General features: G+C 37.9%; 1 protein-coding gene across 1 annotated transcript in view; it reads right to left on the reverse strand.

Annotated features, from left to right (window-relative positions):
* Nucleotides 1–13,297, reverse strand: part of LOC121662613 (mitochondrial intermediate peptidase) — a 68,453-nt gene that overhangs the window by 41,504 nt on the left and 13,652 nt on the right. The window contains exons 8-10 of the mRNA XM_042023976.1: nucleotides 12,988–13,036; nucleotides 12,270–12,330; nucleotides 11,573–11,625 (exon numbers count right to left, since the gene is read on the reverse strand). Coding sequence (XP_041879910.1) covers nucleotides 11,573–11,625; nucleotides 12,270–12,330; nucleotides 12,988–13,036 — 163 coding nt within the window. The remainder of the gene's footprint in view (nucleotides 1–11,572; nucleotides 11,626–12,269; nucleotides 12,331–12,987; nucleotides 13,037–13,297) is intronic.

Consider the following 13,297-nt stretch of genomic DNA (forward strand, 5'->3'; position numbering starts at 1 on the left):
CATAAGAAATTAAAGAATAGCACCCTTAAAAACACTTCATTAAATTAAACCACTTTCACACAAGAAACAAGAAAAATCAAAAGATGTTTAGAGACTGCTCAAAACTTTCTAAAGAGTAGAATTTTTTTTGATGGACCAGCTAAGTGTGGAAACCATTTCCAAGTATATGAAAGACAAGAAAGTCACCAAGAGCAGTCACCATGGATTCACCAAAGGCAAGTCATGCTCAAATAACTCAATAACCTTATATGATGAAATAACTGGCCTGACAGAAAAGGGGAGAGCAGTGCTCGTCACCTCCTTGGACTTCAGTGAGCCCTTGACACTGTCTCCCCTAAGATCCTTGCAGAGAAGCTGTTGATGTATGAACTGGATGAGCAGACAGAAAACTGCCTGAATGGCAGGGACCAGGGGGAGGTGATCAGTGTCACAATGACTGGTTGGAGGCCAGGGACCAGCAGTGTGCTCCAGGGGTCAATACTGGGTCCAGTCCTGTCCAGTCATTGGCAGATAACACCAAACTGAGTGCCATCCAAACTGGAAGAGTGGCTGATATGTCAGAGGGTCTTGCTTCCATCCACTGGGACCTCTACAGGCTGGATAAATGGGTTGACAGGAACCTCAAAAAGTTCAAAAAGTTCTCCCCTCCACCTGGGGAGAACAACCCCAGGCACCAGTATATGCTGGGGGACACCCAGCAAGAAAGCAGTTTTGCAGACAAGGACCTGGGGGTCCTGGTGGACACAAAGTTAAGCATGAGCCAGCGAGGGACCCTTGCCACAAAGAAGGTGAATGGTGAATGGCATCCTGGGTGCATTAGGATGAGCATGGCCAGCAGGCTGAGGGACGTGACCTTTCTGCTCTACTCAGCACTCTGTCCAGTGTTGAAGTGCTGTGTCCAGTGCTCGACTCCTCAGGATAAGAGAGACACGGCCATACTGCTCAGCCTGGAAAGGAGAAGCCTCAGAGGGATCTTAATAAGGAGTATAAACTCCTGAAGGGAGGGTGCCAGGAAGACAGACCAGGCTCTTCTCAGTGCTGCCCAGTGACAGGACCAGGGGCAACAGGCACAGAATGGAACACGAGATGTTGCATCTTAACATCAGGAAACATTTTTTTCCCAGTGAGGATTAGCAAGCAGTGGCACAGGTAGCCTAGAGGCTACAGAGTCTTGCAACTTGGAGATATTGAAAAGCTGCCTGGACTTGATCTGGGACACCCAGCCCTAGGGGACCCTGCTTTAGCAGGGGGTTGGACCAGATGACCTCCAGAGCAAATTTCCAGCCTCAACTATTTTGTGAAGATGTCATATGGAGCCTAGAACTAAGAACACACAGCTGCAGTGTGAGAGAGATTCCACCTTTATCAGAGGAAGACAACATTTTATACTAGCTGCAAAGGATTACCACATTCGGTTGAAATACTGGATTAATGTGTTTGCTGGAGGGGTAGAAAAAAACAACCTCTGAAACTAATTTTTATTTAATTTCTGTCAAAAACACAGATACATACTAGCGGGAGAAAGCAATGATATTTCTTCATGGATAGAACAGCTGACATTAACAAATTACAAGGAGAAGATCAATGTCTACTTCTTCCTCATTCTCAACACTCCTTGAATGCGCACAATGTCCCCATGATCATGACCCTACCCCAGGATGAAAAGGATAGGAAGAAGGCTTTCTGATAAATATTGTGTAATATACTGTCACTATCCAAAGTGGGGGAGGGGATGGTGGCAGGAAATCCATCTGTGATGGTTTTGTCCTTTCAAAAAAGCATGATACTTATCCACCACTCCAGAAAAACAGCATTAACAGACCATAATGCCTTAAGGCAGACTCACCAGAGGAACCAGCCCCCTGCTCTGGCTAATGCTTGAAGATGTCACAATCTTGACATTTTGAGTACAATGCGGTCTTGACTAAACAACCACTTTAACAGAAACTACACAAAGTTAATTTTAGTCCCTTCTGGTAGAACACTGTCAGGATCAAACCTCTCCCACATTTAATGAAAGGTGTGTTAATGCTCCTCTTGCCAATGGAAAATTGAAAAAGTTATGAAAAACAACATTTTTTTAAATACAGAATGCCAAAACAAAAATGTATCTAGTTCTGATCTCCACTGTCCATTTCTGCCTTGCTTATTACATCAGTTTGCAAAAAAAGATCAAAGCTGAAGATACTGAAAAATCCTCAAATACCACAAGTGTCCTATGCCACAGACCCAATATTTAAATTACTTTTGGGCACACCTAGCAGCAGTCAGCAGAGATGATTATACCTTGAGTTATCTGGCATCCATTGTTTGTTTGCTAGCCAGTGCAATGTCCCAGGAGTTATGGAGAAAGGGGTTAAAACCCATAATATAGTACAATTATCACAATCAGATGATAATAACCAATAATACTTCAAAATGAGTACTGGGTACTGAAAAAAAAAGCTACTCCTCCAAGAAGTGTGTAATACATCTTCAAAAATCTTTGTGTAAATACCAGTCTGTACCCACTAAGCAGTAATCATGCCAGACACCAAAACACAGATTCATTTCCCAAGTTTTGAATTTGGTCCTACCTCATACATGAACTCCATTTTCACCAATTAAGTACAACCAACGATAGCTGAAGAAAGCCTAACCCCAAACTTGCACTGATTCCAGGAAAACTTTCTCTTTGGGCTTACTTAGGAACAGCAATCAGCTAAAACCTCAGCTATCTGAAACTCATGTCCTATAATCAAAACCTCAGTTCCTGGAATAATTATTGATAGATGATCCTGCCTTTCAGTGGCAAGAGCAAGCATATGACTGACTCTTTCCTGAGCCCCCACCTTCAAGATTTAATGCTACTCACTGAAAAATAAAAGGTGTAACACTAGATAAGATTAGAGGACAATGGGGAAAAGGGAGGAAATTAAAATATTTGAACCTTTCCCAAATATAAAAATATTCAATTAACAGAACAGGAAATGCTGCAATCTCTACTAGATCTCTAAAACTTAAATCTGGCATATGGGTGTGGGTAGGAAAGTATTTGGAAGAGTTTGCAAAGTAGATGTTCCCTTGTTAAAGATTCTTGGTTGATTTCAGGCACTCAAATGGTAGCAGTCATTAGCAACTTCACTGTTTCCAGATGACAAGAAAAAAGCATCTGTTAGCTAGAAATGATTACCCAATCTCAGTTACTGACATGACATTAGTGGAACTGGAAGAACACATTTCCCAGGCACAGTATTTTGGCATTCAAATTCATACCAATCTCAAAACATGGTAACTCAACTTTTCAGCAGCACTGGGGACTATGACTGTGACAGCAATCCAAACTTCTCTTCCCTGAGTCCTTTGAACGAAAATTCTCATGCCATTAAAGGGTCTCAGCTGTATCTTCAAAACACGCTCTGACCTGGGCCAGATTTTCTAAAACACCACATAAAACCTTAAGATGAAGACTTCTCCCAATACATTCCTTTAGCATTTTAAATAGCCCAGTAACAAAGACAGAACTTGTCTGTGTAGGATGCAGAGCCTTTTTGAGGGCTGATCCAAGACTGCACAATTAATTTCTCCTGAAGCTAAAGGGAAAACTCAAAGTTCCCCATCTTCTATCCCAGGTGTATGGTGCTTCTTTGATCCCTTTTTTTCAAAGATGAAACCAAGTGTATTTGTAAATGCAGACTAAAGACTCCCAGCAAGACCCTATCAAAACCAAGGCATTCCTGCCCTGGCAGGGGGTTGGACTAGATGATCTCCAGAGTTTTCTTTCAATTCTAACAATACTGTGATTCTGGGATTCCACTGCACATTACTTCTCAATCAACAGAATGAAAGGACAACAACTTCAGTTAATGAATTAACTGCTACTGACTGACTCTACATAAAAAGGAGCAGAATGCAGAATTTCCAAAGTGCTATAGCCTGCCCCAAAAATGCTCACTAGTCAGAGCAAAGCAATCTTCATAATCTACACGTTAAAAAATGTTGATGACCCTACTGTGCACATAATTATTTTTATACTATATGTTAAAGCAGCAATCATTTTAAGAATCACTTTATGCACAATTTTCAAGCTGTTATCAATTGTGAGCTTGAATAGTTGTACAGCTTTATGCCTTCTAGTTAAAATAAATAGTAAAAAATTGAAATAAAACTGCAAGAAGCAGCTGCTTTATTATGAGCACACTCTTTGGCAAGCTGCCCCCACATTTATTCAGACAAGTGACGATTTTATCTCCAACAGGAAGTGCACTCAAGTATTTTTGGGAAAAGAAATCAGAAAGGAAATTATCATGACCCATACTGAACTACAGTAACAGGCACTCTGCTACCAGTAAAATTTCTGCTAAGGGTTACTGCTACTAGGAAGTAAGGTTAATGTTCTGGAGCCAGATAGCATTGACTGACAATAACTACTGCAAAGAAGAGCTGGAAGACAGGTTTTCTCATATGCCGCCATTTGCAGCCCCGGAAGAGCAGACAGACAGAATTCAGCGGGGATGATGATGCACATGGCATAGTAACATCACCAACAAAAGATTATACTGCTGTCTCCAAAGCCGGTAAACACATGGAAACATGGAAGCACTTCCTAAGAAAAAGGATGTAGGGCAGCTAAGCAAGCCAGGGCAAGAATCAAACACCCTGTCTGGATACCCTTTTGCTTAAAATGTGAGTTCTGGGCCTTAGGATGCCTATGTCACCAGAGAAGGGCAAACACAAATACTTTAACACTTTCAAGCTTAATAAGGTACCAATTAGAGGTAACTTGCAGAAGTCTAGAGCTCATCTATGAGCTCTTGCTTCTTTCTGGGACTTAGGCTTCCCTGACTGGACTGCATGCCGTATACCTGAATCCCAAAAGCATGAAGAGCACAGCGTTTTCTATGGGAATATGCCTTTCAAAATGCAGGTGAAAGAGATGGATCTCAGGTGGTGTTCTGATGAATCCCAACAGAACTTTGCAGGGAATGATATATTCCAGTCAAAAAGACTTCTTACCATGTAACATTTCTTCTAGTGTATTTCAGGTTAAAAAAAACAGGTATGGATTGATTTTTGATATTTACAATTTGCGGTAAAAGATTTTCCCAACTACCCTTGAACTTGAGCACATAAATTTTCTTAAGCCATTACACAAAACTTAAAGGATCTGAATGTAATTCTGGAAGAACAGGAAAAGGAATTATCAAAAATTCTATCCGTTACAGACATACACACACCCACCAGAAAACACAATGATTAATCTAAAAGAAGACTTCCTGAAATCAAGGATTTTGTACATGCCTAGATATTAATAAGTTTTTTTAAAAGGTTGCTTTTAGTTTTGATGTAGGAAATACAACATTTATGTAAAAAAAAAGTGGACACCAATACACACTCACCCTGCACAAATCAGAAACAGAATCAACAGATACATACATGAACTCCTCTACAGTGGAAAAGAATACTTTCCTCTGTGCCAAACTTTCAATTAAGCTGCTTTGACTCAAGAAAGATAAAAATCAAGACTCAAAGTGGTCCCTTTTATAGTAATAATGAACCTTAAATTATTTGTTTCTCCTGTAGAATTGCATAACTCTCATGCTTACATGTCGAAAACTGTGAAAGATTGAGACACAAACTTGAACACGATAGGTTTGCTCTGTATTCATTTTGCATATTCCAGTAACTTAATTCACTCTGAACATCTGATTTCAAATGCCAAAGCATTTGTATTTATAACAAAACCCAGGAAGGAATGAAAATTTTCTCACATACTCTATGTCAGAATGTGAGCTCAGAAAATTTATGAAGAGAAATTTCAGTACCCTTCTAATTAGAAAGTAGACATATCAAAGAAAATTTAGTTTCTTTAATGCAAATTCCTGCTTTTTATTAAAGGATAAACTATATTTAAGAAATCCAGACACCTTACTTTCACAGTTTGCAGCACAGCCATATTTTTAAGAGAAGCAAAGTAGCCAAACCAATTTGAAAAACGATTATAAAAAGAAGTTAACTAACACAATGAGGTTTGGTTATTCTTCAAGAACAGCAGGCTTCAAACAAAAAGGCTGTGCCCCTCTGAGGAACAAAGATGTAGTATGTGATTATAAATAATTATTTCTAAGCTTGTATGACTTCACTGAGTCTAAATAAAATGCACTTCTAAAATCACTTTCATTTAAGCTGTATCTTTGGAAAGAAGCTAAGACTGCTTTGTGCAGCATGACTTTCATCTATTCTATTAAGAATGCTTTTTATAAAATTGAACATTAGGGACATTTGAATCAGGATCACTGTTCTTTAGAACACAGGCGTTCAGACTCTTAACAATTGCAAATTAGCTGCCAGGCAAAAATTCTTATTGGTGGTTATTAAATGTAGTCCCTGACATATCCTGACTTCTTTGGGGGTTTTTGTGAGAATAATTATTATCCTGTTGACATCCACAAAAATATAGAAGACAAAGTTAAATATCTCTAATAAAACAGATCCTGTCAAAACTTCCAAAGAAACTTGAAAAGATCTTGCTAGTGAAGATAAAAGTGAGATGAACCCCTCAGGTTAACTTGAAGAGATCAAGACAAGGAAAATCCCTTCCAATTTTCATTACATGCCAGACTATGAAACTTAATTCTTTACCTAAAGGGAGACTCTTAACCATGATTTATAGAAGACTCTGGCTTTCTTAAAAATAATAACAATAATAATAACAGAAAGCCTTTGTACTCTCATCAACCATAAAGTAGCACCTGTATTTCAAATTCCTTTTTTCTTTCTGTTAATTGTACTTCCTAGAATATTTTGGAGGAGGTCAAGGGGTAATTTGAAATATTAGTATCAGCACTGCACACAACTTCTAGATTTGACTTAGTTTTCAAATCAACGGTTTCTTTGTTCTTCCACAATGTTTTGAATAAAGAAATAATTCTTGAAAGTTGAGTTCTGCTTCACAACAATCCTTTTCAATAACTTTCAGGTTTCCCTCCAAAAAGCTTAATCCACCAGCTTTAGTGACTGGTGAGTTAAAGTGTGCTTTCTATACCTGTATTAGTTGATTTAAGAGGAGGCATGCCTTCCCTTTCTTATGAAGAGTTTGTCACAGAAAGTTCTCCTTCTCTCTGAGCACTTCGGTTGAAAGATTTCCTAGTTATATTTTACATTAATTTTCCACTTCAGCTTTCAAACTGAACAGAGCGACAGTTTTCTCACATGTTCCACAAAGGGTCTGGGCTATTCTTCTACATGGCGTTCCCAAGAGAGAACAGTCTTTCATAAAACTAAAAATAATTTAACAAAAAGCAGCCATGAATAAGTTTCTTTACCAGTAACTTGCAAACCTCAATATTAGTTGCAGCTTTTAGGAACTTGAGAAACATCCAGTCACATTTTCATACCTTGGTATTGAACCTACCCCTCCAAAAAAAATCCAGAAGTGGTGCCCACCCTCCCCTAAAGCCAGCAACCTATGTACAGTCCCAACAAGAATGAAGGTGATTTATTCCTATTTTCTGCTAAGATGGCACCCCAAGATCCAAAACACCTGCAGCTGTCATTCTCTTTCCTACACATCAGGAAACTAACTTATTTTTGCATTGATCTGTCATCCTCAAGGCTGGTCTTATTTCCTTCTGCAGACCCAGAAAAAGGGACTAGCACAGAGTCAGTACTCTGCAAGCACATCCCAGCTTCAAGTTGAATAAAAGGTGGGACATTTTGGCAAAAATCCTAACAGTGAATTACAACCAGTGAAGTCAAGACAGCCTGGCAAGAACCACAGGTTAAGGAAACAGGAGTCAATACCAAATACACAAAGCTCACCGCTGACGGTTGTCAAGAACAGTTCTGTACCTCTGTCAGAAGTGACTAAGCACAGCCAATCCTACCTTCAAGGCAAATGGCTAACCTCAAAAATTCTCTCACAGCCTTTTGGGGCTGATTTTCTGTTGTGGTTTTTTCTGACCCGGAAGAAGTCAGCAGGACTACCACATCTTTGCAAGATCAGGGCCTTGAGAATTACAGCTGCACTTACTGAGATGTAATGTGATTTAATTAATACTTGGGTACTTGTCTGCACTAAAACTCAACATTATTATTTTTATAATATACATATTAGGCATCTTCTTACTTGTTAGAAGCTGAAGCATGTTCTAGCATTCACTGGTTTATTACCCTTAGCCTGCCAAAATTCTTGAGGTTCTCCTAATTACTCTATCTTCTTTTAAGATACTGCTACCATGAATTTCAGACTTTTTTGTCTTCTGTTTCTCTTAAAAGTACATTTATACTAACATGTATTTTCCCTGCCTCTTAAACTATAGCTACAAAAACATTACATTGTCTTAAGTGTAGGTTTAAAGCCAGAGAGGCTACTTAACATAGTCTGGGGGAAAAAAAAAAAAAGTAAAATATCCTGTTCCCATCAATGGGAGGCTTACACTTTTGAAGTAGGATCAAGTTTCTAGGGAAAAGACTTGGTGAAAGCTGACAGAAACAAAATTGTTGTGGCCGGGTTTAGACAGAACCGCAACTCTGTGGCTTGAGTCTGGAGCGCCTCCTGCTGTTCCAGAGACAGAACAGCAGCAATGGTCGGTAACAGCTGTGGAAGCAGCGACAATGAAACCAACCCGATGCGACAGCAAATGGCATCAAAACTCTACGGTCCAAACGCATGTGGACATCCTGCATCCTTCACAAGTAAATATCTACACCTTAAAACTAGTTATTAGAAATCTGATGAAGGATTTGTTTCTTTAATCCTGTTACAGTAAAGACTAAATGGATATCTAGAAGATAAAATATATAAAAACATTTAAAATATAAAACATGCTACAAATATAGACACATTAAAAACATGTAATAAGTTTCAGTGTCATTTGACATGTAGCTGGTCAAAATCTGGAGGACTAAAGAGCAATGGTTGTATAGGCTAAACTAAGAAACAGTAAACATTTTCCAGCAGCCATAGACACTGGCCCAGCTAATATTTCTTGCACGCCCCTAGTGCTACACGTGTGACATACCAGAAATGCTGAGTTACTTAATCAAGAACTAAATCCCTGTAGTCTCTTTCTTTATACCTAGGTTTGTAAAGATAATCTGCATCTTATGTACCTGACAATACCTAGGAAACTACAGGTCTGTACTTCAGCTGGAGCCACAGTGACAACAGTAGTCAAAAAGGAATACCCAAAAGCATACATTTGCTTCCCTTTTACTAAGCAGAAGAAAAGAAAAATTCCTAATACAAAAATCCACCACACAAACTACTACTGAGTCCCAAAATATGACAGACAAATACATAAGCCATGCTCTATGCACAGCACTATTACAAATATAACCATGGCATTTCTGTTGAAGATCTAAAGCTAATAGCAGATTTCTTCCAAAAGAGATAAATCCTTGAAGACCAAAAAAAAAAAAAAAAAAAAAAAAAAAAAAAAAAAAAAGACTAAACAAAGAATGGGAGAAATGCATGATAGTTAAGTGCATCTTGTTTGAAAACATATTTTATCATTCCATGATTAAAAAATGCAAAATATAATAGCATAGAAGCAAAAAAGAAAGTATTTATTGAGTTTATAAATAAAAAAAAGAAACATGATATGAATTTTTTTTTAAAAAGCATTAAATCATTTTCCCATGGCAAAAAAACCAGCCAAACGAAAAAGGAAAACAACATCACTTTTCTTTAGACACATAATTTAACACAAGAGAATTGGCTCAGTTAGGAAGAAAGTAACAACAAACAGCCAAAAGTCAAACTCCAGCCAGTATGAAGCTTTGTGTGACAGACACAGTTCTCATCTTCCAGTTACAAAAGTGCTGAACTGAACATACCATAGCATCCACAGGGCATTCAAGAAGGGATGCAGTCAAACAGAGGTAAGCACAAATACAAGATAAAGGATAGGAGATTTCCATTTGGGTAACAAGGCATTTAGGGCACAGACATGACAAGGTATAGTCCCATCCTCTGGTTGTTGCATGAATATTCTGATTCCTGCCTAGCTTCAGTCATAAAGCATGGTCCTTGACACTATGCAGTGGAGAAGTGAGTTTTACTCTTCAGAGCTGATTACCCAGTATCCAGCACCCTGTTAAACACCCACAATATGGACAGAATGAATGTAAAGCCTTTTTCAGTCAACTAGATCAAAAACTTTTTCCAAAGACAGACAACTATCTAGAAAACAGGACCATGAAAGATCTACACTCTTGTTTAAAGCAAAGCAGCTCTGCACAGAGTGGAAAGGAGAATTACTTTTTCTCCCGTCTTGTGGATGCTTGCATACCTGCCAGAAACAAACAATCCTGCCCAAGCTGGAGGAAGAAAAACACTGGGCCCAAATCCTGCACTGTAATCAGGGAGGCCCCACACAGATTCAGGAGACTCTTCACACTGTTCCAACTTCCAGACTTGGTGCCTGAATACAAAAAAATAGCAAAGATACACTGCCAATGTCTGACTCCGTTTTACCTGCAGCTCTCCCTTCACAAAGCCGCCTCACAATTCTTAAGTAACTTAATTGGGTCTCTTACAAAGCCCCCCAAGGAAAGGAAGTATTTTTCTTTCTAATGCCAAAAAGAGCCGAATAATCTGCTTGTGATCATCAGCAACTCAATTATGAGATTGTTAGCTTCCTGAGGAGATCTAAGAAGGACAGTAAGACCAAGAAGGACAATCAGCATCTGAAGACACTCCTCCAGGAGAAGTAACACAGTGGCTTCTACACCTACTGCTCTAACCCTTATGGCACACACCAATTCTGTAAACAACCAGGCCAGCTGCTGGCACTCCTTCCATGCCATGTCTATACCACCACAGCTTTCTGATCCAAAGTAAACTAGTATTTTAATCAGATACATCCAGTCTATGTTTGTTTAAAAACCAAAAAACTGTAAATTTGCAGTGAAGGAAGAGTCTTTCTAAACCCCCTTGTGAAAGCAGCACAACTTTCAATTATCTTTTCCAACAGAAACCTAAAAGGTCACTGCTGCTGATCTAATAAAGGCAACATGCAGGGCTTACATCTTTCAGAGCTGACATCTCATTATGTACAAAGGTCTTGTGCACTATTTAAGTCTGTGTAAAGAATTTATTTTCCAGTCTTCTCAAGTGAGATAAGAATGAATTCTATCCATAAAGATTTACTGAAGAAGTTGCTATTTCAAGTCTGCAGAAGAGGACAAAGTTGCACATTCGGTAAGAAGCGCAATGAAGTTAAAATAAGAGGAGAAGTTGGATTGTATTCAGTGTTCAAAATTTATTTTTAAACAGTACTACAGCCCAGCTAAGAACTAAAAGCACAACAAGAATAAGGATTTTCTATCTGTTCTGAAACTGCTTCATCCTCTTATCTTCAAAGAGCGCCAATACTTCCCTGCAAAACAACAGAGGAACCAAAAACTTCTACAGGCATTCCAGCAGTAACTAAAAAATGTTACAAACAACTCTCCCACCAGATAATATTTATTATTTTCATACTGAGGTACACCTTCAAAGAAAGAAATCCTGTTTATATTGAGGATTTTCTTTTCCTTATTGCAAGGACACTCATTTACATTACAATCAGGAACATAAGGAGCCTACCTCTCAGCACGAAGGACTCCACTGTAGTAGGGGTGATCCCATGGCATCAGCATCTGAAAGAGAATTCCAGCTTATAATTACAATAATGGACAACAAGTGAACCCAAAGTAAAAATACTCAACAGTTTCCTTCGAGTATTTTTGCAGTTTCAGCAAGTCACAGAATTTTAAAACATAATGGGAAACAGGGTTCAAACCATCACCAAAACCAGCATCATATATCATAAACTGAAAACTTTTTTTTTTATATTTCTTGAATATTGGTCTTCTTTTTCAACTATATACCAGGATTTCATACCAGATTTCAAGAAATACACTCAATTAAAAAAAAAAAAGATAAATCTAGATATGTACAGCATTAAGATACATCCAATGTAGTATACACACTGGACTTGAATCTAACCTAAAGTAAAGCCTTTACTTTTCAAATGAGTCAATTAATTCAAAGCAAAGTGATACTCCCTTTACTGCTTTATGTTTTTGTTATCTCAGAATCACTTTGTATAAACCAACAGCTCTCTCATACTCAATACTTGGTTTTAATACAGCAGCTAAGTAGTCAGAAAGCATTTGAAGAGAGAATGTTTCTAATTCTACTACATCTTGTACACTAAAGTAGAGGTAATTGCAGAACATGATTACCTTATACTGTACTTTTAAGAACAAAACAGACAATCATTTATGGAAATGTAACTTACTGAATTGTGGGGGTTGAGCTTCATTTTCATCTTTGTCATCATTTGAAAGTCTTTTTGAGTTCTGAAAAATATTTTTATGATGAAAATGTTAATGAAAGATTTTTGAGCAATGTAATACAGTACGATAGTACTCCATCCTAAGAAAATGTCCCTCATCAGAGATTATAAATGAATATATATATATATATATATAATTACTATATAAAATGGCAGCCCCACATATCACAGTAGAAAAACTTTTCCACTCTGCTTCTGCCATTCAGGTACTTTCAAATTCAGTCCCTCTTACTGTGGTTGTACACCTCCAAAGCATTTTCATTCTTACAATACACCCCATTTATACCCAGTGATGAAATTGTTTTGTGCTGTGTGGTGCTCATGGTGGCAAGAGGGACAAACAGGGAATTTTTTTTATAAAAGCAAAATATCTGGAGTTGTGCATATGGCAAGAAGACCAGGAGATGTGTTCTACACTTCAACTTGGTTTTCTTGTTTGCTGTTAACTGCATTTCTTGCATTCAGTCCTGGGTGTTCTCTGATCACAGACACAGAATTTATTCTAAACAAATAGCCTTTTCTCAGAATTCTGGGAAAGTCATGGTTTTTGCTTCATCAGAGCATATAATAAGCAGCACTGACTAACTTATTAGTGCACAAGTCCCTCTCTTCTTGAAATAAATAGTATGGTTAAAAAAATAGCTTAGTGAAAAAGACATACCTTTTAGATAACTGCTCAGACAGCTTCTCCAGAAATTGTCTTACTGTTTCTAGAAGGAAGGAAAAAAAAAAGAAAATTATTTTTCCCTAAAGGATCTTAAGTTTACATGAGAATATTCCAAACAAAAAAATTCCCTTAGATTTTTTAACAAACTACTCCACTGACATTATTCCAAGAGAATTTGGTACTAAATTTACTATGTTATGTGCTGAGATAATGACACCTTCATAATCTAAGGAGTGAGCATCAATTCTGAACCAAAACACCAGATCCTCCTCAGTGAGTACTATTATTTACAGACAGCATGAGT

The sequence above is a fragment of the Corvus kubaryi genome, unplaced genomic scaffold (genome assembly GCF_017639235.1).
Source record: "Corvus kubaryi isolate FWS band 111438036 unplaced genomic scaffold, C.kubaryi_AGA036_p1.0 37256, whole genome shotgun sequence".
Classification (NCBI taxonomy): Eukaryota; Metazoa; Chordata; class Aves; order Passeriformes; family Corvidae; genus Corvus; species Corvus kubaryi.